This window comes from Bidens hawaiensis, unplaced genomic scaffold (assembly GCF_021521415.1).
Source record: "Bidens hawaiensis isolate Kalapana, Puna unplaced genomic scaffold, B.hawaiensis_p1.1 tig00071038_1, whole genome shotgun sequence".
NCBI classification, from domain to species: domain Eukaryota; kingdom Viridiplantae; phylum Streptophyta; class Magnoliopsida; order Asterales; family Asteraceae; genus Bidens; species Bidens hawaiensis.
Genome location: NW_027502455.1, coordinates 31,688 through 56,470, shown reverse-complemented (window position 1 = coordinate 56,470; position 24,783 = coordinate 31,688). Strand labels below are relative to the sequence as shown.

The window sequence follows — 24,783 nt, the reverse complement described above, 5'->3', positions numbered from 1 at the left end:
GTGATGCAGTTTACTAAAGGTCAACTTGGGATAAAGTTCAAGCCATTTTCAAAGGTATGAGTTGGCATTTATGCGCATACTATTTTTCTATTCTATTCTGATGAATAATATTATATGCAGTATCCACCTTGTTATAAAGACATGAGTTTCTGGATAAATGATTCATTCACTGAAAACAATCTTTGTGAAATCGTCAGAGGCGTTGCTGGTGATCTTGCCGAGGAGGTGATTAATTGTTAGTATAAGAATACTTGGTTTTTTTCACTTTAGTTTGAAAGAAAATAACACTCTTATATATGTTCAGGTCCAATTGATTGACAACTTCACTAACAAGAAAGGAAAGACTAGCCATTGTTATAGGATCACATATCGCTCCATGGAGCGTTCTCTTACAGACAAGGAAATAAACGAGCTACAGGTACGTTAACATCTTTTCATCAAACAAGTTTCATTTAAATCCTCATTTCATACTGATAATAAACATTATGATTTGGCGGATGGATATTAATGCAGTGGAATGTTCGAGATCAGGTGCAAAGACAGATGAATGTTGAACTAAGATGATTTTGTGTAGCATATTTTTGTTTGTTAAATTCAACACGGCATTCATAAGTTGCATGGTTACTTCCAATTTCCAACATATGTAACTCTAGTCCTTTGTTGTTATACTTGTAATGATTATGATATAACTGCAAATTTTCTTTTGGTAAAATTACTGTTCGATAAAAACTTGCTTGTACTTCGCTTGAGCCTATTTGGCTCGAGGCTGCCTGGTTAGTATAATCATTAGAGTTGAGTTCGAGTCGACTTGATACATTTGCATTCTTGATTTCTGCAGACAAAAAGATGTTATTTATGGTGTTCTCTTCAAAGTTATTATTTTTATGATCTTTGCACTTTGCATTCCTAAGTTGAAAACACGGCACATTATAAATTGAGGCCCAGTTTATCTCAAATCACCAATAATTCATCCCTAATCTCCATTTTAATTGAAGTTATTCGTATAACCAACAAACATTAAATTAAGAGTGGTAACCTATTTAACTTCGTAGTAAATACGTGCATGTTGATGATTCCTGGAAATGCTAACATCCAGTGATCCAGGCGTGTTTAACTGTTGAGTTTTTATTTCATCCTTAGCTATTACGTCTAAAATTGAGTTGGTCATATTTATTTGCGTGTTATTCATACACCCTTACATGTAAGGAACAAGGACAATCAAATCCAATTCAACCACAAGGGGTAACTAACATGTCTTCTTTCAAGAGTTATAGTAGCTTTTTGATTATGTTAGTACCATGTTTACATCATCCAACATGGTACAAAACTGACGCCAAACATGTTTGAAATAAGGAAGGTGGGGGTGGGCTCGGGTAAATAGCTGTGGGTATTTCGGGAACACTGCCACCACCCACTCATTTTCGGACACAAGAAAAGGGTTATAGAACAGATAAATGGAAGATCAATAATAGTTGCTCAACAACTATATGCCATTTTTCAATTTTTTCATTTAAAGGATTAGTTTGGTATTTTATTTTATTTTATTTTTTTATTGCATGTATAATGCAAGGAGGAGGAAGATAAAGAAGAATTTGATGGGATATTTTTGTCTATTTTCAATGTACGTGTGACCGTGCGGTGCGGGTCTCATAAATATATATTTATATAATTTAATGTTTGTTTATATAGTAACTTTTTATATAAATATAGAAAAAGAAAATTGTATAATTAACTGGTTAATTTATTTTTAGTAAATGTATAGTTTATAATTTATTCTTAGTTTAAACAAATAATTAGCCAAATGCATAATTAAATTTTAGTTAAAACAATAATGAAAGGAAAAATGGTTTAGAATACTTAAAAGGAATGACGTCACAAATTCAAACCGTTCAGGGTAAAAATGAGGTGATAGTGCATAATTGGGGGTGTCTTAGGGAACTCTCGAATACATATAAGGAGCACCCTCACCTCGTTTAGAAAACTAGATGTTTTTGGCCATGTAGAAGAGTTGCATGTTTTCATCTCATCAGTTAGCTACTTTGCTTGCGTTTTATTTCTTCTTAAACTTTATAGAACGCCGTCGATTTAACGGCAGCACGGTGATCTTTATGAAAAAATTAGATAAATGATAATAATTTAAATAATACTAATAAGGTGATAAGAATACACACTTGTTACAATATTAATGGGATTTCGACTGATGAAATCCTAAAGAATCAAGCACTAGATGACTAAATAATTAAGAAATATTTTAGTTGGTCACTTACATTTTTAGTGTATAATAAATATATTTTTTTTAAAGTAGACAATAGATTATTAAACAGGCGGCCAACAAATATATATTGTTCAAGTTATTCCACGCATTTTATGATGTTTATATTTAATGATAACTTATCACTAGACACGAGTATTCACATTTTATCACGCTTGCACCTTCTTCACTAGAAAAGTAGAAATTTATATTTCTAAATCTTAAGTTGGTGTTTGAAATTTAGTTTTTCAAACTTGAGTTTAACTTCAAAATATATATATGGCACATGCTTCTTTCTCACAAACACAACCAATTATATATATATATATATATATATAAAAATTTCAAAATTGAGGGCCCTATTTTTTTAGGATCGTAACTCTTTGTTTGTCACATGCATGATTCGAACCCAACTACATCCCTCTTGCCTCACACTAAACCAGCAAACCCAACTTAGATTTTTCCAACTGAGCCAATAATCAATGACAATACAGTGGTTCTCTTGGTTTGATTAAATGGCACATAGCAATTAGATTATTATTTTATATTGATTATTATTTTATCATGTCTAAATTAATTTAGGTAATTCTATTATTGTAACATTTAATCTGTTTTTATTTTTCTATGAATCAACTTACAAGTTTGTCTTGAAGAGTTTTTTAAGTGAACCAACATTGATTCAAATGAGAAAAAATATTAAACGAATTTATACATTTATACGTGAACTAGCCGCGCTAATTAAAACGAAAAACAAATAATAGTTCACATGTACCACTACATTGAGTTCGAATCAAATTAAAATCAATGTTGATAAAAAACGAAAAACATATAGTAGTTCACTAGCTTGTGACATCAAGAAAGAAAGGGAAATAAGGTTTCTCAACATCAGTGAGCAATGGCTAGTGTCTTCAATGAGGCCAACTACAACACACTTCAATATGCATATATTTCGGTTTATGTTTCTCTTTAAAAGGTTGTTTAATTATTCAATGATTTTTTTTAACGACCAACGAATAAAACCTAGCTATCAGGGTACCTAATGGCAAAAGGTGACCCCATGCACCTGCGATGGCAGGCAACGTCACTAACAACTGAACAGATGGATTTACTAAAAATATACAATAACTGTTTATTGCCTTAATTTTCAATATCTAAGTCTGGAAGCACTTTATTTATCAGCCTTTTCTCAAGTTACTAAGCAGCACAATAGGCTTGTAAAATGTCAATGTTGGAACCATAGGGCTTGCAAAGCCCTCCATGATCTGGATCTTCATTTATGCTGTTAACAAACAAGAAAAAGTTCTTGTTGTAACAAAGTCTTTACATATAATATATACACACACACAAACACTTATATATTTTCAAAAATTAAGGAGTTAGAAGAGAGAGATTCAGGACTTTGGGAGTTTCTTGCAGTTTGCAGGAGCCCAACCGATCTGCTGCTTCTCATTGTCATAGATGATGATTTTGTCACGGAATGATATGTCTGCAAGTAAAAAAAGCGGCTTTATATCGCATACTATTTACTTGAATTGATGATTTGACTAAATATGTGTCTTAACCTTCTTACCTCCAACTAGATTAATGTTTTCCAGACCGACTTCTGATCCATTCAAGATCCCAAGGCAGGCATTTCCACGTTCCTGCACCAACAAACGCAAATGAGAACCAACATTGTGAAAAGAATTTAACCTTTTTTTTTTTAAGTTGACTTCCTACACTGATGATGAGATATGCTTCAGGGTCCATCTGAAACCGAGCATACTTTGATTTTGCAAAGCTCAACATTATCGGCTTAAACACATTTTTGACATCTTGGATGGACTTGAAAGGTTTTGATCCTTTCCAACATAGCGGGAGACTTTTATCATCGTTTGCAGCGTAAATCTTCTTTCCTTTAATGTCATTCATAAGCTGCAAACATAGGCTTGCACAATACAGTTATAAGAAAATAAAGGTGGCAGATACGATTACCAGAAAAGTCAACTACTCTTTGACTAACCATGGATACAAGAGCTTTATAAGCTTCTGCACTAAAGTATGTATATGTACTTCCACTATCAAACACGATAGGAAGACCCTTTATTCCACTTGTTTTTCCGCCAACATATAATTCAGCAGTTCCCAAAGAGTAATGTTTTCTGCAAAAGTTCATGATAAGAAGTGAAAATATATAATTTACAGGAAAAAAATGAATGATAACTAAAAAACCTCACTCGATTTCGGTAGTTGACATGGGTGTCCAAATGACCCCTGAAGAAGGAACAAGTTCATTTCCAAAAAACAGAAATCCGTCTCCTTGTGCACCAAGACAATGGCCCACCACATTTCTTGTTAAACCGAGTTCATTTAGCTGGTTTAAAATACTCGTTTTGCCTAACCCTAGACCGAGAATTCCTTCAGTGTATGGTGGGTTCATTGAGGAATGAACTTCTTGATTGTAACCACATCTAAAAATTTATGAAACTAAGATTAAGATGCGTGCATTACAAGAAATCACAAAAAGAAGGAATAAAAAAGAGGCTGACCCGAATGCAAGACGAGGCTTGGCTACACTTCCATTGATGTACTGTAAAGGAAACCAGTCTGTCACTAACAGACCAAGAGATGACCCGTGATCAGCATACTGACTTCATAGTCACATTGATCCTTTGGAGACTTGCAGTCAAGTGAGTCTGGCCAGTGAACCGATGCACATAACGGGTCGTTACACGTCACAAGGTCTTTGTTAGGCTTATAGGGCTTGTGAGGCGCCTACAACATGAACAAAAATGTTTAATTGCCGTTTTCAAAACACACTAAACACATCATCTAAATATTTTGAATAAGAATATTACGGGGAGGCAGTTGACACAGGGCACATCACACTGAAGCCAAGTGAGATCACTACCAGTATCGATGTCCAGCCAATAAGGTCTGGGTGGATTCCCTATGTTAACTGTCACATGATAGTACCTACACACAGCAGTAAAATTCATCATCCCTTTAATTAACTCAAAAAAAAAACTACAACTTTCTTCTGTACCAACAATGTAAACATTCCAAACAATTTACAAAAGAGTGTGACACCAAAAACCATTGTTCCAAAATGACATTTCAATAAAGCGGAAATCTTTACAAACTCAAATGGCCTAAAACTGGATAACAGACATATATACATGCATACATACTATAAAAGCCTAATAATAACATTACATACACACAACTAGTAAAGTCAAAAAGGCAAGGTCCAAAAGTAAAATTAACACAGACACAAATTGACAATTGATGAATTGAGAATGAATATACATATACAGATAGATACCCTCTAGGATAAACATTTCCGGTGACTTGCCGGAAGTTGATTGCTTGGCGGCGGAGTGAGAAGATCCATGGATTAATAATGCGGCTAACAAGTAGACGACGAGATTGATTTTGGAATGCATCTTCATTAATTACTCAAAGCCCAAAGTTTGATGTTGACCAACACCGCTGACAGACGTGGCGACACTGTCTTTACTTTCACGCGGTATTCTGTTTTGTACCTAAAATTAATTGTGAGAAGTGTTAGAATATTTGTTTTGTGTTAGTGTTTATGGGGCTGTTTGCGTAATTTAATAGAACGTGGTTACTGAGGGTGTAATAGCATTCATATCAATGATTACATTAAAAAAAATATTTTATTTCTCACTTCATTTCATTAAATAATATTTTTTATACAATTATCATTAAACTTTCTATCTCTTATACTCATAATAAATTTCAACAAATATTAAAAAAAAATAAATAGGGCAAACAAGTTTTCCCAAATTTTATAAAAAATCACTAACTTTTATCTCTAATTCACTCACACCACAACCTTATCCTATAGCTTACAAAACCTAATGCTCTAACAACATGAAAGCTGCGAAAAATCATATGTAAGTGAGGTTTATTGTGCAATTAATAAAACTTGAGGGTATAATATAAAACATTTGTGTGTGTAAAATAAATTAAATTTTGAAGGGTGCAATATGTAAACAGAGAAATGTAAATAGGTATGCATAGATTTCAAAACTGTAGTTTGTTTAATAATCAACGAATAATAAATAATGATATTTGTTATTCTAAATTTCTAACGACTATTATTACTTTGACTTAATATTATATAAAATTAAAATAAATTATACGTATTCAATATAAAGATAAAACTTTATGCCGGTAAACTCTATTGCTAATTCACCAATAAAAAAGTAAATACGTGGATGAAGCTATAAAAGTTATCGGTGATCCGTCGTTAATTAGCCCGTTAGTGATCATTCGGTAATCTTCGTTAGTAATCGGTAGCAAATTAGATTATTCACGGTCATATTTCCAATGCTCGTATCAAAGAGGCATGTCATCGGTGATACTCTTTGGTGCCAATATATAACACTTCAAAAGCGTTGGACATGATTAAACTTAATATTCGGAACAAGCTATATATGTAATTTAAGTAATTAGTGAAATTGGTCGATTTTTTTACTTATACTTTTCTTGAACATGGAGTTGGGGTTCTCTCTCGAAGTAGTCTCTCTGTTCACATGAATAGAGGTAAGGTTTGATACATCTCATATTCCTTAGACACTATCAATAGTTTTGCTATATGTGAAATTTAGCGGGTCCGTTGGTTTTGTAAACACCATTTAATTCAAAACTATGTTATTTGTTTGTCCTCGCTTTCTACAAAATTGTATTAAAGGCTACACTATGGATATGAATTACTTACCTTTAAATCTTTGTACGTACATTAATCAGTTTATAGTTTGGTCCAAACTGTTATATAAGTACAAGACTTTAGTATTTTACCATGGCTCGACTAACATCAGTTTAACGAAGATTTTAACTTTATAACTTAAAGAATATAAAACATCAAATCGAAGTTTGTATGTATAAAGCGTGTTATGAGTTATGCATTTAGTTAAACTATATTATTAATTCGTCTATTTTTGTAAGTGTAGATCATTTCATTGAGCAGCGGAAAATAAATATAGCAGGCGATCTGAGACACGACACAAATATGTTATATGTCTTGTGACTAACTGATCACTGTTAAGGAATTACATAGAGAGACTCATGATTTTTATTTTGAGATGCTGTTGCAGTTTGCAGGAGCTTATCCTACCTGTTTCCTCACATTGTCATAGATGATGAGTTTGTCCTAGAATGATATGTCTGCAAATACCAAGCATTTATAAAAGATATGATCGATAATATTGCATGTCGGACTAGTTATAATTTATTTCTTTAGCCTTTTACCTCCAGTCACATTAACACCATTCAGGCCGGCTTCTGTACCATCCAAGATCCCTACGCAAACATTTCCTTTTTCCTGAGGCAAGATTTTAGATTGAAATTTATGCGTGTTTTTTTTTCTCAAAGTTTTTGTGTGACTTCGGGTTAGCTATACACACACCGTTAGGACACTAAATCACTAGCTAATAGGAGTATTACTTACAGTAATGATGAGATATCCTTCAGGATCCATTTGAAAACGAACATTCTTTGAGTTTTCAAAGCTCAACACTATTGGGTCAAATAAGTTTCTAACATCTTGAACAGAACTGAAAGGTTCTGAACCTTTCCAACATATTGGCAGGGTGTTATCATCATCTGCTTTGTTTAGTAGCCTTCCTTTTATGTTGTTCATAAGCTGAAAACATACGTTAGGACTTAGGATATTAGTTATCTTGATCAGCATGACGAAATCATATAAATGAGCTAAACATGTAAAAAAAAATAAATCCTCACCATGGAAGCTATAACTCTATAAGCGTTTCAGAAAAATAAGCGTAGGTACTTCCGCTGTCAAACACTACAGGGAGACCTTTTATTCCACTTGTTATTTCGCCAACAAAGACCTCAGCAGTATCCAAGGAGTAGTGTCCACTGTAAAGTATTAATGATAAGTTTTTTTGTAAACATTGTTGAAAATATAAACTAAATATTAGGGGTCTTGTAGTCATTTTAGAAAGTATAATTTATGTCTAGTATGTATATTTGTAAAGTCTAGGGGTCTAGTATGTAATAAGTATGGTCATAAAAACCCAAGTAGGGTTGTAAATCTGATGGATCATTTGTAGGAACAAGTTTATCAATTCATATTCTTCAATTGGCGACAGAGCAAGGTTAATTGATCAAAGGGAAGAAGAAAATAAGATCGATTAAAGAAAGTGTCATTGTTTGATCAACTGGGTGCGTTCTTGAAATCCGTTTGTTTTCCTAGATCACAATATAAATCGGAAGTTGTGTTTGAATTGAAATTGCAATTAACTGATTGAAACAACGCCATCATTGTATTCGGTTTCTTTTGTTGAAATCGAATAAAAAATGGAATTGATTGTGAATCACAAACAGGAAATCAAATTGAGATCAGTATCATACGTAAATTAGAAAATTGGTGCCTGGACCTGTGATTACTATTGTTAATCTTTCAAAGTAGTCGGTCTATTGCATCGATAATCAACAGAATTTTGTTTCTGTTTGTGGAAATCAAAAGAAAAGGACGGAATACTGCTTTGCTTCTGTTTGTTTGTTTATGAGATTACTTACAATTAATTGGTTTAACCAATTATACCGAGTAACCAACCAAAACACATTATTGTGTCTGGTAGTAATCTAAATCAAAAGGAAACAAAACGTTAGTGGAGTGTGTGATGGTTATTATTAAAAAAAATCCAATTGCCTGGTGTTTGTCACTATAATATTGAAACTAGGAGTGTTCGTGTGTTAAAAGGCAATTGAACCCTTGAATAAGAAAGGGATACTTGATTTTTACTTGTAAATCACAAATCATGTGGATTTGTTTTTTAATACAGTGAACAAAAAATTAAGTATTTGAAAATATACCCATACGATTCATATATGGCAATTGAATCTTTGGGATTCAATAGCAAGTTTTAACCGAATCTCAACAATTCGTATAGCAAGGAATTTGGTTCGTTGAGTATAGTAAGAAAAAAAGTTCCGAATCACTTTTTTGTGGTTCGTTGAAATTAGCAAGTAAGACAAACCAGTGTGGTTTGTAGAAAAAATCCTTCGTGGTAAAAAAAATAAAAAATCTTAGTGGTAAAAATCCTTCGTGGTGCAAATCCTTCGTGGTACATAAAACCTTCGTGGTACATATAAATCCTTCGTGGTACATATAAATCCTTCGTGGTACATAAATCCTTCGTGGTACGTAAAGCCTTTGTGGTGCATAAATCCTTCGTGGTACAAAAAAAAAATCCTTCGTGGTACGTAAATCCTTCGTGGTACAAAAGTCCTTCGTGGTACGTAAAAGCCTTTGTGGTAAAACATAGAAAGTATGGCAGGCGATAAAAAGAAAGAAAGTGTTTCAACATCAACTCGTGAACAAGGAAATATTTCACTTCAGTGTCCCAAACTGAATGAAACAAATTACACGACTTAGGCTTTGTTGATGGAAACAATGTTGAAAGCATATGACCTTTGGGAAATAATTGATGCAAAGGTTGAAACCGAAATTGTGGATGAAAAGAAGATGAATACCACAAAAGCCATGATCTTCCAAACATTACCGGAAGATGTTTTAATGCAAGTCGCGCCATACTCGACTGCAAAGGAAGTTTGGGACTCGATCAAAGTCAAATATCTTGGAGCCAATCTAGTTCAGAAGGCACGTTTACAAACGTTGAGAAGTGAACTAGAGGCTTTGAAGATGAAGTCAAATGAAACCGTAAGTGACTTTGCCGGAAAGTTAAGCAGTTTGCAAACCAAGTTTAAAACTCTTGGTGATACTTTGAAAGATAAGGCACTCGTGAGGAAATTGTTTGTCTCGGTCCCAAAGAAATTTTTACCAATTGTGGCATCTATCGAACAATATCAAGAGATAGACACGATGCCATTTATAGAAGCGGTAGGAAGAGTAAAGGCGTTTGAAGAACGTCTCAAAAGTCAAGACGAACCGGAAGATCATGATCAAGGAAAGCTCTTAATGGCAAGTTCAAACAATTATGGAAGAGGGCGTGGTGATCAAAATCGTGGTAGAGGACGAGGCTCTTTCAGAGGAGGAAGAGGACGTGGAAGAAGTACGAGTCAAAGAAACAACAACAAAAACGACAAGAGCGAGCTAAAATGCTATGAATGTGGTGAATACGGTCACTTCGCATACGAATGCGTAAGAGGTAAAGATAAGGAGAAAGTAAATGACCAAGAAGCCCATCTCATGTTGGAAGATGAAGAACCGATGTTGTTGTAAACGCAAGTCAAGAAAGTTGAAGACTCTCGTTGAACTATATTTAGTTTAAGGAGGAGTGTTGAAAATATAAACTAAATATTATGGGTCTTTTAGTCATTTTAGAAAGTATAGTTTATGTCTAGTATGTATATTTGTAAAGTCTAAGGGTCTAGTATGTAATTAGTATGGTTATAAAAACCCAAGTAGGGTTGTAAATCTGATCAATCATTTGTACGAACAAGTTTATCAATTTAGTGCAAGTTTATCAAATTCATTGTTGTGTTATTCTTCAATTCCTATTCTGATATTGCCAACAAACATCACCAATCAAACAACTGTCCACAAAACACTTGCTAAAAAGTCAAACTTTGAAAATCATTGGCCAGAACAATATCCGGATGGCTGTTCAGACCATAAATGAGTCAAACTTTGAAAATTATTAGTCTGTGCTGACCATATACGGTCAACTTTGAAAATATTTGGTCAGGCAACCGTTCTAAAACTGTGTTGGATTAGATGTCAGATGGCCAGTGTGTCCCTTATAATCAATCATTAGTTGAGAAACATTAAGTCATTGTCACACCCCGCCTAGCACAATGCGGAACCGTAAAACGGGAATGTAACAGACACCTCTGATATCAACACATTGTTTATAAAGAAACATTACAAACTAATTTACAATATATTACATTTCTTTGTTCTATCATTGTTTTTACAGTCTAGGTGATACAAACAAAACTAGTTCGTTAACTATACATTCTTACTACTAACACCCTTGCTTTTATTCACATAGCATCAACCACACACTTCAGGCAAGTAACAGATCACCAAATTACTCCGATTTAGGTACACTTGAAAAACAGTTTAAAACGGGTCAACTACTAGAGTTGGTGAGTTTCACGAGTTTCAAGAAATCAGTAATGAGTATTCACAAGTCAACACTTGTAATCATGAAATAAGTATGTATGTATGTAAATGATGTAATTATACTAAGCTACAGTGAAGCCTTGACTGTATGTGCTGCGTGCATCTATTTCCCACGCTCCATCAACCACTGTGGCCCCTTTCCGCCCACAACATGCCCCGGTAGCTATGTCTAACACTACATAGCCTGTTTGTATAAATATGGTCATGTGCAAACGGCGCTATGTGACACGGCAACCAGGCCGATTCCGTTTGGGTTTGTCAAACCAATAGTACTATTCACAAGCCACCGGCTCGAAGTTAATCACCGTGTTAGTGGGGACTTTCATGTGTTAGCACTTAGATAATTCACATCATCATACGTTTCAGATAAGTATACATATAGAAGGAAACATGCTTTTCACCCCGAAAGTTCGTAAAACTGTTTAAAAAGTGGGGTCATGAAACTCACTGTTTAGTATATATTCAGTACTGTATCAGCTCGTGGTTTGTTCGGTCTGCTATCAGTAGTCCCTATAATCAATATTATAATAATATTACTATTTTAATATTATTATAATCTCAACACTAAACTGGGCTGTATAACTAATCTGGGTATAGTTGGAATGCCCAGAAAGTGGCAATAGGCTTAGGTTGTGATGTTGTTCAATGTCTAATACTTAAAACCGAACTTGGCTCAGATTCCCGTTTTCCCAGCTGGACCAAGTTGTTCGTTTACGCTTTCAGAAAACAGTTATGGGAAAATAAGCTTGGGTAAATGTATTGGTTAACAAAATGATTAAGTTATAAATAAAGATCACATACTGGGGTCCCGGATTAGCCACGGGGCCCGTTTCCGTTTATTCAGTTTGATTTAAGAAGAAACGCGCACAATCCATCCGGATTGTCTAGGTTTCTCATAGAAAAGTTCATTTTCACTTAATTAGTCAAAAAATATGATTTTTGATCATTCTTAGTGTTTCGATATTCCCGCAGGTTCGTTAGTCGCGAACTTGCCGGTTTTTATAAAAACAGAATTTGTTTAATCCTTAAATTAGCATAATTAATTAACCGTTAATCATTAAATTATGACAATTTAACCACTTATCAATTAAAATATGTATATTTTTATAAAAATATTTCTGGAATTTATTTACTGATTTATTAATTTATAAAAATTTATTTTATCAGCTATATTTCGCCTGAAAATTGTCCGTTTACCCCAAACAATTTCCAAAAATTCCACAAATATTCCTGAATGCTCAAATAATGTCCCAAATCAACCTGTATCAATTCCAGAATGTAAAAGGTTCGTGCGATATTCTTTTCGGCTCAAATTCAGCTATAAAAATTCACACGAACGCAAATAAACAAAACACCTTTAAAATTCTCCAAATGATCCCAAAATTAATATGTGATCAAAATACATCAAATCTGAGTTCCCAAAAAATTTTCATAATTTTTGAAGTATTTTAGCTATTTTTCCCAAATAAACGTCCCAATTCGGTAATAAATTCACCAAATATTCTCGGATGGTCGAAAAATTACCAAATTTGAACAGGGACTCATTGACATGATTCCTGATGTCCTTGAAAAATTTAAAGGCCTAACAATATGCACATCACAACCTTAACCTAAATAGCCCGTAAGCGAGTGTTTCGGTATTACCTTAGCGGGTTTGGCTCGTTTCCGACTTTTTAATCAAGTTTTCAGGTTCTTGTGCTTCTAAGAAAGCTAGATACAAGTCCTATATCACAAACCAAGCAATATTTCATCAACATAACAGCCCTTAACTTAGGGTTTCGGCTAGTGAACAAAAACGAACTTTTGAACCGTAAAAACGCCGTTTCAACCCTTTACTCCGTGTTTATGGCAAAAAAAAACTATCAAAACAGGTTCCTTACCATGTGTATGATCAAAACATGTTTATGGACCATTTTTAGGATTTTCACACGGTTAGGAATGATTTTTAGTAACTAAGACATGTTTTTATGGTATTAAACAAGTTTAAACAAGTTCAAAAGCTACTTATTTAAGCTCTTTACCTTAGGGTTTGAAGGTTTTCTGGAATTTCAGCTTGCAGCTGCTTGGACCTCAGTTTTTATAAACCAAATTGGATAAACAAGCTTCCTAAACAAGTTTTATAAAAAAAATGGGGGGTGGGGTGGGCTGGTCCGATCGGAACATCATTATGGGCCATGATGGGCTGTTTTGGCCCAATAATCTGGTTTCTCAAGCCAAATACGAAAAGCCCGGTCCAAATTTAGTTAGGGTTCAGTTTTTGGCGCGAAAAACTTATCGGGTGCGTTAAACAACGCGAAAACAAGTGTTTTTCGGCTAGTTTTGGGTACAATTATAAAAACATACTATTTGTTTGTAAAAATCAAAAATATTTTCACGGATCGCTTAAAACATTTCAAATAAGTATTTGGTAAGTCTTTTTCGGCTTAACGGATGATACAATGCTTGGTTTGTAACTATCTTTCGCGTTTAAATCTATAGCGGGTAATTAAACGAGCATATTTTCGTTTAACTTGTTTGCTATCAAACTAAGGCCATATTTCTAATGTTTTAGCTTGTATTAAACGTATATCACTTATAGATGGCCCCCCGAGATATCTGGGTCATAACCCAACCCGTTCGGTTAATCGTTCGTTTGTTATACAAAATGCGTTTATTTGCTTAATCGGTAAATACGTACTGAGGTGTACCTTGTTTTGGCTCAAATATCACAGTCATTAATTAATTAATAATTAGTTAATAATAATATTCTCACTTGATGTCATTGTCAACTTAGGGTATCCAGGTGGCCAGGACAAGTTGATCTCCAAAAAACATATAATCGTCTCCTTGTGAACTAAAACAGTGAGCCACTATGTTTTTTGTCACACCAAGTTCTTGAAGTTGGTTCAAGATGCCTACTTTCCCAAATCCAAGACCAAGAACTCCATCAAGATAAGGTGGATCAGTCTCACCATTAGCTTTTTGATCGTACCAAATCACTTATTTGTAAGTTGAAAATGTTGTTGCAGTTAATTTACCAGAAACTAATTAAAAATATAAAAAGAAATGGAGGCTAGCTAGCTACCCGAATGCAAGACGAGGGGCGGTTACAGTTCTGTTAGAGTAACTCAAAGGAAACCAGTCTTTAAGCAACACACCAGTAGTTTGTCCATTATCGGCATATGCGATATCGTAGTCACACTGATCATCTGGAGATGCACAATCGGGTGTGATGGGCGAGTGAAAAGCTACACATAGTGGATCGTCGCATTTCACTAGGTCTTTGCTAGGCTTATAAGGCGGGTGAGGAGCCTACATAATACATACATGACATAAAAAAAACATTAAATGTGGTTTTTTTTTTAGAACGTAAGAGACAACAACATAAGACCATACATCAAAACAAATTGACCCATAAAAATAAAATTACAGCAAAAGGAAAAACTATAATTAGACGAGACGAAAAAGAAGACCCAAGAAAACCGATACAAAAGTCTAGGTGCAGGATTTAGTTATAAGTTACGCACGTACCGGGAGGCAATTGACGCACGGTGCATCACACTGAACCCAAGTGAGATCGCTGCCGGTGTCAATGTCGAGGAAGTAAGAATTTGGTGGATTTCCTATTGTCATGTTCGCATAGTAGTGACTAATCACAAACGATAGATGGATTAATTAGAACTTAAGTTTTATCAAAAATATTGTACAAAAGTGCATACATATATATTACATATGTGTGTGTGTGGATCATGTATTATTATACATACCCATCAGGGTAAACATTTCCGATGACTTGGAAAAAGACAGTGACCGTGGATCCAGCAGCGGTGGAACCAGATGCCCCAAAAGGTGATAACATGGCGTCTGAAGCACATCCTAGGAACCAAAATGCAGCGTAAAGAGCAAACAAGTGTAAGATAATGTTGATTCTCGGATGCATCATGAATTATGGGATCCTAGAAAATTATATATGGAAATGTTTTTGTGTTAGAGGCTAGAGCGGTGACTGCTACTCCAATTTTTCGGCTTCAATTCCTCTCTATTTATAAACCAGAAATCGTTACATGCATGCATGTGCACATCTATACGTGCTTATACATACGTACCTACGTACATACAGTTTTGGGGTCAACAAATTAACGGGCTTCAAAATCTTAACAATTTTAAGATGTTGGTGAGAGTACGTACTACTATCTAATAAGGGATATTAATCATTCCAAAGAAATATATTGTCCATTGTCCAAAACTTAAAATAAGATAGAGTAACATTGGCCCCAACTTGTGACATACAAAACAGAAAAAACGACATATCTGTCATATATATATATACTCAAAACTCAAAATTAATTCATAATCTTTGTTCAAATTAACAATTAATTTTGTTTTGATCCATTATTATTACAATGACAATTAGGTTATGAGACGTTAAAATGAAATTACAATATTAGTGGTCATTTTTCCAATAGTATGGACTAGGAAATTAAGCAAATGAATGACTTATACGTCAGATAACACTTAATATAGAAGCTATTAATTATAGGTGTAGAATCGTTCCTAATTCGGGTTAGTTAATAAATATATTATTTAATAGGAGTCATTAAACATATAGGATCGTTGCTAATTCGGGTAAGTTCCTGGGCAGAGCAAAATATTCATTTGAGCGTACATGAAATTGATGGGACCAACTACCATTGAACATTAGGTACTCTCCAAAAGTTAATACATTAATTATAAAGCATATTTTATAAAATAGCATTACTATATTACAAGTTAATCTTGTCTCTTCATCCGATAACATCATCTCTTGTAAAACCTTAATATTAATTTACTATAATATAATATATTTAAAACTTTAATTTTTAGAATTATTATTCAAAATTAATGTGAAATTAATTACTTATAAAAACCTAGTATTAATAACTAGTACAATATATTTATATAAAACAAAATAGCATGCTTATGTTGTATTAAAATTTTTAAATTAAGAAAGAATTATTTAAAAGATAAAATGAAAGATTAAAAAGAAAAAAAATAAAATAAAAATTATTAATAAGAAATAGACATGCATTTAATACGAGGGAGGGAAGGGAAAATTTTGTAAGAATCACCATGATGATGACATGTGACACTTACAAGCTTTATTTATATAGTATAGATAGATTATTAAAAACCTTTTTATTTTTTTTCTTTTTTATTTTGTTATCGTGCTCAAGCAACTACACGTTTCCATAAAATCATCAAACCCTTGGACGTCTTTAGGCTGATGTGGATGAAAAAGACATGTATATCAAGTAAAGAAATGTTAGAGAATTTGTCTCCACGGGTGAGGTAGGAATGTAAGATGAGAGGGTAGAGAGCCAAATGCATGAGAATATAAAGAGTGGTGAAGTCAGGCATGCTAACGTGAAGGACAAATAGTGGTATGATACCACTGGTATCTGTCCTCCTCATATTGGAGATGGTCTTAGCGTGTTATTTAGGTAATTGACACAAGATTAATACTATTTACTTGAATATATTTTAAGAACTACCTAAAAAATCTATATAATTACCTAGCTATCGTAATAAAATAATGAGATTATATAGAGTATCCATATTAGAAGAACAACGTGACACGTAATATTGAACTAACATTCTAAATGTATTATGAAAAACGTCTTATAAGTTATTTATGATCTTGCTTGATATGTTGTGTTTATTATAAACATAAGTTTAAAAAAATTCACTAATGGCTTGAGCTTATCTTTTAAAATGGAAAACTAAACATTTGATGGAAGGACACCATGTAAGTTTAGACCATTCACATCATGTCCCCATCCTCAACTACATTTTGAAATTTAAGTGAAAATGACTAAAAGAACATCTTTACATCTCATCATTCAGTCCTCCTCCAACACTCCCCCCCCCCCAAAAAGGGTTGACGTACCCATCGTAACCTGGTTACATAGAACGAGCGCATTGCCTTGTATCTAATTATTTTCGTATTTTTAGTTTCTGTTTGAGACTTAGGGTTATTCATAAAGGTTTGTTTGAGTCTAATTTCCTACAAGCATGCCTTTGATATATTCAATGGCTGAATGATGCAAGAGCAACAAAAATGTTAACATATTTTAAGGTTTAAAAAGTATTACGTGATCTTTAGAAATTGTACAAACTTTATAGGATCCCAATCTTTATAAAAGTATTAATTTCTTGTCATAAGTGCATCACGCGCTATTTAAATATCATTTAAAAAAATAGAAACTGTAAACTTGTATATAATAATGTGACTACATTAAATATCTGATATTCAAAACTTAGTAAAGTTATATCTTAATAAAAATAAGAACGATATGAAAATTCGAGAAGTCGATATTTTGTTGGCATTCTTATTCAATTTCTAATAAAAAATTACATATTGTGTGATAACATGTTCCCAACTAAATGAAAAGGGAAATGTTTTTATTGTTGCAGTTAGGCATATTATGTTATACAGACAAAGAAAGATAGCCGCGCAAGACGAATGTAGCAGAGATGAGGATGCTGAGATGGATTTATGAGCATGCAAGGTTGGACCGGATAAGAAATAAAGAGGGGTGAAGTAGAGACAGACCCAAATTGATTTGGGATGAGTGGAGACGTCAGGTAACGACATGAGAAGTTTGTGGATATCAATGTTAAAGATTTTTAGGGCAGTGGAAACACTTAATGTAGAGGGGTGAAGTAGAGACAGACCCAAGTTGATTTGGGATGAGTGAAATAGGCATGGTTTGCTAAAGTTGCACTTATCTGAGGACATGAGAAGTTTGTGGATATCAATGTTAAAGATTTTTTTAGGGAATGTCACTTTTGTTTATTAGCTTTGTCTCGGGAGCTTAAGATTATCTTACATCTTAAGCAAACTTTGTATGTAATTGTCTTCCCGTATGTATGTGCTATGTGTTCTATGATGCTATTTGCGTTTGTATTTTAACTAGTTTTTTTATCCGGCGTGTTGCGCCGGACATGTCGGATAACGCATCAGGTAGGTAGGTCAAATATGTTTTGTTACTGGCATGTGCATATTATTTGTATGTTGTTTGTTTTGATTTTGAAAGCAAAGGCTCTCCGAAACCAAAGCACTTTGATCCCCATGAAGCGTTTCATCATGTAAAATGTAAAATAAAAAAAAAAAATATTAATTTTCTAAGTCTTGACAGAGTATTTGGACAAATCAACGTATCTAATTTATTTACCAACGGAATACTGGAATCAAACAAGAAAAGAAAACAAAACAAAACGTGGTTACAGGCCAAACCAAACGAAGCTTCCTTGGCTATCATCTATTCTATTGTATTGAGCCTGTCGTCGTCTTCACCAACGAACAAGTGAGTCTCTACTAGTACCATTTCCCTTTTTAGTTTTTATTATTAATTATCATCATGATCATGTGCATATTGATTTCTATGCTTCTGTAATAACACCCAGATCCCTCAGGTATCTATCTATCTGGATTACCTTTATTCATTTTCCATTTCTTATCATTGGATCAATTGATTAGTGATTAATCATTGCCCTTTTGCATTTATTAATCTATGCACACTTGTTGTAATATTAAGATTCTCTTTAGTGCTTTTACTGAAATCCTGTCTGTCACAGGTAGACTTAGAAAAAATGGGAGTTGCACAAAACAATAATATATATTTTTATGTGTGTAGGCTTGTGAATTGAATATGGGAGTTGCACAAAACAATAGCGGCAATGAGGAGGCCACACTTGAGATTGGAATTCATTTTTCTATTTCTTAATATGTACCAGTGCAAACCTAATCACAACATTTTCACACAGAATATAGAACCGTCTCTGGAGTTGCTGGACCGCTTGTTTTTCTTGATAAAGTCAAGGTTAGTTTCTTTCTATGTGTATAATATATATTATGATGATAATTTGAACTATGTGTGTTTGAAAACTCGAGTCTCTTTTGTATACAAGCCAAATGATCAAGTGAAACGCATTTCTCTTCGATATTGATAGGGACCCAAGTATCAAGAAATTGTCAACATACGTTTAGGAGATGGAACAACTAGACGTGGTCAAGTCTTGGAAGTTGATGGGGAGAAAGCTGTTGTTCAGGTGATGATTGCCACCTCCCATTATATTCTTTGGTTTTCAATACGTTCTGTTTTTGGTCTTCAACATTAACTTAATGGCAGAAAATTGCCTGTTTTGTTCACTAGTGTACAATAATGCAGTTAGTTAAACAAGCTCTTAATTTCTGAAACAAAAGATTAAATATAAGTTGTTAGAATTTAAATGCCACTTAATGCAAATATCATTACCAGGTTTTCGAAGGAACATCAGGAATTGACAATAAGTTCACCACTGTTCAGTTCACAGGGGAGGTGTGCAACTTTTCTTTTACCTCTTTTATTTCCTTCATATTTTAATTAAACATGCATTAAATAGTTCAGTAGCTTCATTGTGATAAGCGACAATTTCAGGTTTTAAAAACTCCCGCTTCTATGGATATGCTTGGACGCATATTTAACGGCTCCGGGAAGCCAATTGATAACGGTCCTCCTATTTTGCCAGAGGCTTACCTCGATATTTCTGGTAACTTTAAGAAGTATGATATATTTTGATGGTATATTTCTCCAACTAATGCATTATCGTTTCAGGAAGTTCTATTAACCCTAGTGAGAGAACATATCCAGAGGAGATGATTCAAACCGGTATCTCAACAATTGATGTCATGAATTCAATTGCTAGAGGCCAAAAGATTCCTCTGTTTTCTGCTGCTGGTCTTCCCCACAATGAAATAGCTGCACAGATCTGTCATCAAGCTGGTTTGGTTAAACGGCTGGAGAAAACTGCGGATTTACTTGAGGTAGTTAAAGTTATATAATACTATCTATATTCATTTCTTTACACTTTGCACTCAAATGATTTTTAATTACAGGGTGGGGGTGAAGAGGACAATTTTGCCATTGTGTTTGCAGCTATGGGGGTAAACATGGAAACCGCTCAGTTTTTCAAACGTGATTTTGAGGAAAATGGATCTATGGAGAGAGTGACCTTTTTCTGAATCTTGTAAGTTTGTTGTATTTGTTTTCGTTTTGTTAGTTGCTGTTTTATCATTATTTGTTGGATCAGGTTTTAAATGGTTTTTACTACTTGTTTAATAGGCTAATGATCCTACGATTGAGCGTATCATCCCTCCTCGTATTGCTCTCACCACAGCAGAATATTTGGCATATGAATGCGGGAAACATGTTCTTGTGATCTTAACCGATATGAGTTCCTACGCTGATGCCCTTCGAGAGGTAAAACTTTTTGTTTGACCCCTGACTTGCATTTTGACTCGTTACTGGACCGACCTGTACCCATCTGTCACAATTTCAGGTCTCGGCTGCTAGAGAGGAAGTGCATTATGATCCATATGGGTATGGGTTTTCGTATGGTGGTGTGAGTGCAACACCACCACCTCCTCAAGAGCTAAAGAAGCCTAAAAGTCCTCCTCCGCCTCCGCCTCCGCCTCCTGCAGCCACGGCGTCTGATTACTTTAGCTTTTTTGATACTTATGATGATGAATACCGCGGGTATGGATATGGATATGGGTATGGGTATGGGTATGGATACGGTTATGAATCAATGGGTAGTAGTCCGGATTCTAATGAAGTGAGGGAGAGGGAGGGGATTCCTGATTTGGAAGAAGAAACAGAAACCGAGTCTCACGTTGAAGAGGTTGTAAAGATGAAGACATTTAGTACAAGGAGAGATCTTGATGAAGGGAAAGAAGAATCTGATGTCAGTTCTTGGATGGAACCTTCTAGTAGTACCGAGGATAGTTCTAGAAGTAAACCGACACCTAAAAGTGAAGGCACTGCAAAGCCTGCACATGTTGAATCCACTTCAAATTCAGCACCTTTTGAAGATAAACGAGCACACTCGGTTCACAACACTGAAGTAGATAAACATAGCTCTGAGACAATCGTCTCACAAAGCACGGAGGAAGGTTACCAGGGTAAAAAGGGGGTCCATTTGGATTTGGACGAGTCTACACAAGAGTTAGAATCCTCGATTTTTAGTAGTTTGACAACATTATCTCCTCACGGTTCACGGGATCTGCGTGAAGTAGTTAATGAGATTAAAGATGAATTTGAAGTTGCATTTAGCTATGGTAAAGAAGTGGCATTGATGCTTGAAGCAGGAAAGTTGCCTTATCAATCAAAGTTTGCACTTCTTAAGGGTAAAGAAAATTTACTTAAAAGTTTCTTTAAAGTTCTAATCTTTTATCACAGACTATTTATATATGCCACTCTTGCAGTGATCTTATCCAAGATTCTTTATCCATTAGCACCTTCATTGGCATCTTCAGATCATCAAGTACAATCTGTAAAACTGTCTTCTCGAGTAACAAAATTAGCAGGATCCTATAATCTGGATGCAGTTGAGGATATTCGGCCTATTAATCTTTCTTCTACTTTGGAGAAGCTGTATGTATGGGAGAAGAAGTTATATAAAGAAGTAAAGGTAATAATACTAGTTCTACATAAAAACTTATGATGTGTACTTAATAATGACTGTGATTGTGTGTTTAGCTGTTTAGTTTTGGTTTGATTCTAGTAATGTGAAGTTGATACATCAGGTGATTGGTCTGGTTTTAAGGTGAAGAGAGGCTAGGGGTGATTTATGAGAAAATGTGCAAAAGACTGAATGAATTGGATGCAAAAGGAGCAGAAGCTAGTAAGATTGATGCATTGCAGGCTTCTATAAGAAGATTAAAGACTAAACTTAATGTATCTATCAAAGCAATTGATGCCATATCATGTGAGATCCATAAAGTGAGAGACAAAGAACTGCAGCCACAAGTCAGTGAGTTAATTTACGGGTATGAATTTATTTTTGTACTAATGCAAATAGTTTATGCTATTAATATCACATAACAATTAACAACCGTAAGGGTGGATATTATTGTGTTCTCTACAGGCTAATAAGAATGTGGCAAGCGATTGTAAAATGTCACCGAAAGCAATTTGAAGCGATCATGGAGAGCAGAAGTCGGACTTTAAGGGCAAGCACGAGTCTTGAAAGAGATTTAAACCTGAGAACCACTCTCGAGCTTGAAGCGGGACTTGTAACTTGGGCCCAACATTTTAATAACTGGATCAATGCTCAGAAATCATATGTTGATTCCTTAAACGGGTGGCTAAAACAATGCATTGATCATAAACCTGAAGTAACCATTGATGGTGAGATTCCTTATTCCCCGGGTCGTTTAGGAGCTCCACCAATTTTCATAATATGAAACGATTGGCACCGGGAGATCAAAGACGTGTCTCAAGAACGAGTCTCGAGAGCAATGTTTAATTTTGCTTTGAATTTGAGGCAACTGCTGGAGAGAAGATGATATGCAAAGACCAATGTTAAAAAAGGAGTATATTGCAAAGGATTTCGCGAGAAGACGACAAAATCATGGGCCAGGTAAAACAAACGGGTCAATGGTTCCTTCAGAGGACCGGGTGAGTCTTGATTGTAAAGAAGCTATGAAGTTAGTTGGGAAAGGTGGTTCAAGTAGTTTACAAGGTGGTGTAATTCCTATTTTTAAGGCTTTAGAGAGTTTTACTTGTGATGCTTTAAAAGCTCATGAGGAGGTAAGATTGGTTTAATCGGGTCATTCTGGTGCCCGATTGTGTGTATTTTCCAGGGGTAAGGTAGGAAATTCATTTAGCATCGTAACATTTAGTAGGAAGAGTATTACTAGTTGATCATACGGTTTTGGCCCGATGGTACCGGTGAATTCGGCTATCGGTTTTAAGAGACTAGTGATGATATTGTAGAGTTAATCCAACATGTGTAGGTGTTGTTAGCCAGCCATTGGTATTTGGTACAGACAACTTGGCCATTTTTTTTAAATATTGTTGGGTCTTGGTTAAAACCAAATTTGTTACAATATTTGTATGACAACCACATTAAATGGTTAAAATCAGTAATATAATATGCTAGTATGTTACATTTAGTTATTAGAAATGACTTAAATTGATGTATTATGATGTTGGACATTAGTTAAGTAACAAAAGATCCATAAATAAATAATATTGGGGGCAAAGTTACCAATGACGAGCAATAATGTAACAGCAACAAATTTGAGTACATGTGTGACGCAGAAATGTTTAATGTAGCATAAAATATCCCATGTTGGACCACACACTTTGCTGATGAATGACCAGAAATATATATTAATGATAAGTATTCAAGCAAATGCAAAATAAACATGGTATGGTATGGTATGGTTGTGACATCTGCCCCGATCCGACCCGACCCAGGTACCCGTTTCTCTGACCCGATCTCTTTCTTTTATGATTTAATATTTATACTTATATTTTACTTTTAATAATAATATATATTTTCCTTCCCGCCTCTTTCTCTCTCTTTCTTTCTGTCGTCCCGTCCCTCTCCTTCTCTCTTTCCGCCTTCTTTTCCCTCTTGTCGCCGTCCCGCCCTTACGCCTTGTTTCCCTCTTTTTCTTCTAACTCTTTGCTTGTCCTTTGTTCCTTCCCGCCTAAGGTTGTCTGCGCAGCTCCACGCGCCAGACCCCTTACAAGGAATCCTGCGTGAAGACCACCTGTTTCAGCGATACGCGAGACGAACTCTTCTCGCAGCGCGCTAAGAATTTTAATTCTTCTCGCAGCGCGCTAAGAACGGTAGTTCTTCCCGCGACGCGCTAAGGATTTGTAGTTCTTCTCGCAGCGCGCTAAGAATCGTAGTTCATCCCTCGATGCGCGAAGAATTATAGTTCTTCCCGCGGCGCGCTAGGAATTTTAGTTCCTCCCGCGGCGCGCTAAGAAATGTGATTCTTCCCGCGGCGCGCTTAGAAATGTAGTTCTTTCCGCGACGCGTTAAGGTTGGTTCTGTCTGCCTTCGCGCTCGCGCTCTCTTGACCTTCTGTGTCTGCCTTCGCGCTCGAGCCTTCTCGCGCTAAACCCTTTGAGTTTTCTTCTGTTTAATCTAGCCGTTGCTTTTGTGTTGTCTTATCTTTTGAGATCTGCTTTTTCCATGCTTGACCAGTACCTTTTTCTGAACCGCCCATGCCTTTTTACTGTTCCCTGTCAGCCTTTTTCTCTTTTTCCCTGCTGCCATATCTTTTGATATCTTTTACTTGCTTTTGGATATCTTTTGTTATCTTTTGTTTTGTCTTGTTCTGTTTGTCTTGGAATCTTTTCCCCTTTTTCTGGATTCATGTCTCCTAGGGTTTCTCTATAAATAATAATGTTATTTTCCTAACACATCACACACAAACACTAAATCTCTCCTATTCTCTCTTCCTCCTTGCTCTCTCTGCCGTCTTCCCCTTGCCTCCGTATTCCTCCCTGTTCTGCCCTGCTTTTCCGGTAATATATATTATATATAATAATTTACTTATTAATTATGCTAACTTATAATCAAGACTTAAAACAGATCATTAAAACAATAA

General features: G+C 34.9%; 1 protein-coding gene and 4 pseudogenes across 4 annotated transcripts; 3 read left to right on the top strand and 2 right to left on the bottom strand.

Moving 5' to 3' along the window:
• The first annotated feature begins 12 nt into the window (after nucleotides 1–12).
• LOC143605749 (phenylalanine--tRNA ligase, chloroplastic/mitochondrial-like) lies at nucleotides 13–672 on the top strand. The gene is made up of 4 exons (XM_077081748.1): nucleotides 13–54; nucleotides 121–225; nucleotides 305–418; nucleotides 514–672. The coding sequence occupies exons 2-4, from the start codon at nucleotides 142–144 to the stop codon at nucleotides 562–564; spliced, it is 249 nt and encodes an 82-aa protein (XP_076937863.1). The 5' UTR covers nucleotides 13–54; nucleotides 121–141; the 3' UTR covers nucleotides 565–672.
• Nucleotides 673–3,394: 2,722 nt separating this feature from the next.
• On the bottom strand, nucleotides 3,395–6,999 carry LOC143605746 (aspartic proteinase Asp1-like; annotated as a pseudogene). The gene is made up of 10 exons (XR_013148607.1): nucleotides 6,978–6,999; nucleotides 5,556–5,676; nucleotides 5,089–5,206; nucleotides 4,780–5,005; nucleotides 4,468–4,701; nucleotides 4,254–4,392; nucleotides 3,971–4,165; nucleotides 3,822–3,894; nucleotides 3,650–3,737; nucleotides 3,395–3,530 (listed from the first exon to the last, which is right to left on the bottom strand). The product of XR_013148607.1 is annotated as an aspartic proteinase Asp1-like (transcript).
• A 332-nt stretch (nucleotides 7,000–7,331) lies between these two features.
• LOC143605745 (aspartic proteinase Asp1-like) lies at nucleotides 7,332–15,291 on the bottom strand (annotated as a pseudogene).
• Nucleotides 15,292–19,042: 3,751 nt separating this feature from the next.
• LOC143605752 (V-type proton ATPase subunit B 1-like) lies at nucleotides 19,043–20,630 on the top strand (annotated as a pseudogene). The gene is made up of 7 exons (XR_013148609.1): nucleotides 19,043–19,213; nucleotides 19,344–19,442; nucleotides 19,652–19,711; nucleotides 19,811–19,922; nucleotides 19,988–20,196; nucleotides 20,269–20,399; nucleotides 20,495–20,630. The product of XR_013148609.1 is annotated as a V-type proton ATPase subunit B 1-like (transcript).
• On the top strand, nucleotides 20,603–22,978 carry LOC143605744 (uncharacterized; annotated as a pseudogene). The gene is made up of 5 exons (XR_013148606.1): nucleotides 20,603–20,632; nucleotides 20,712–21,558; nucleotides 21,637–21,840; nucleotides 21,975–22,200; nucleotides 22,299–22,978. The product of XR_013148606.1 is annotated as an uncharacterized LOC143605744 (transcript).
• The last annotated feature ends 1,805 nt before the right edge of the window (nucleotides 22,979–24,783 follow it).

Bases quoted from the DNA above. Each gene is read 5' to 3' on its own strand.
- LOC143605749 (XM_077081748.1), top strand. From the start codon at position 142: ATGAGTTTCTGGATAAATGATTCATTCACTGAAAACAATCTTTGTGAA. The intron at 226-304 runs GTGATTAATTGT...ATATATGTTCAG, and splicing joins CTGGTGATCTTGCCGAGGAG to GTCCAATTGATTGACAACTT. The intron at 419-513 runs GTACGTTAACAT...ATATTAATGCAG, and splicing joins AGGAAATAAACGAGCTACAG to TGGAATGTTCGAGATCAGGT.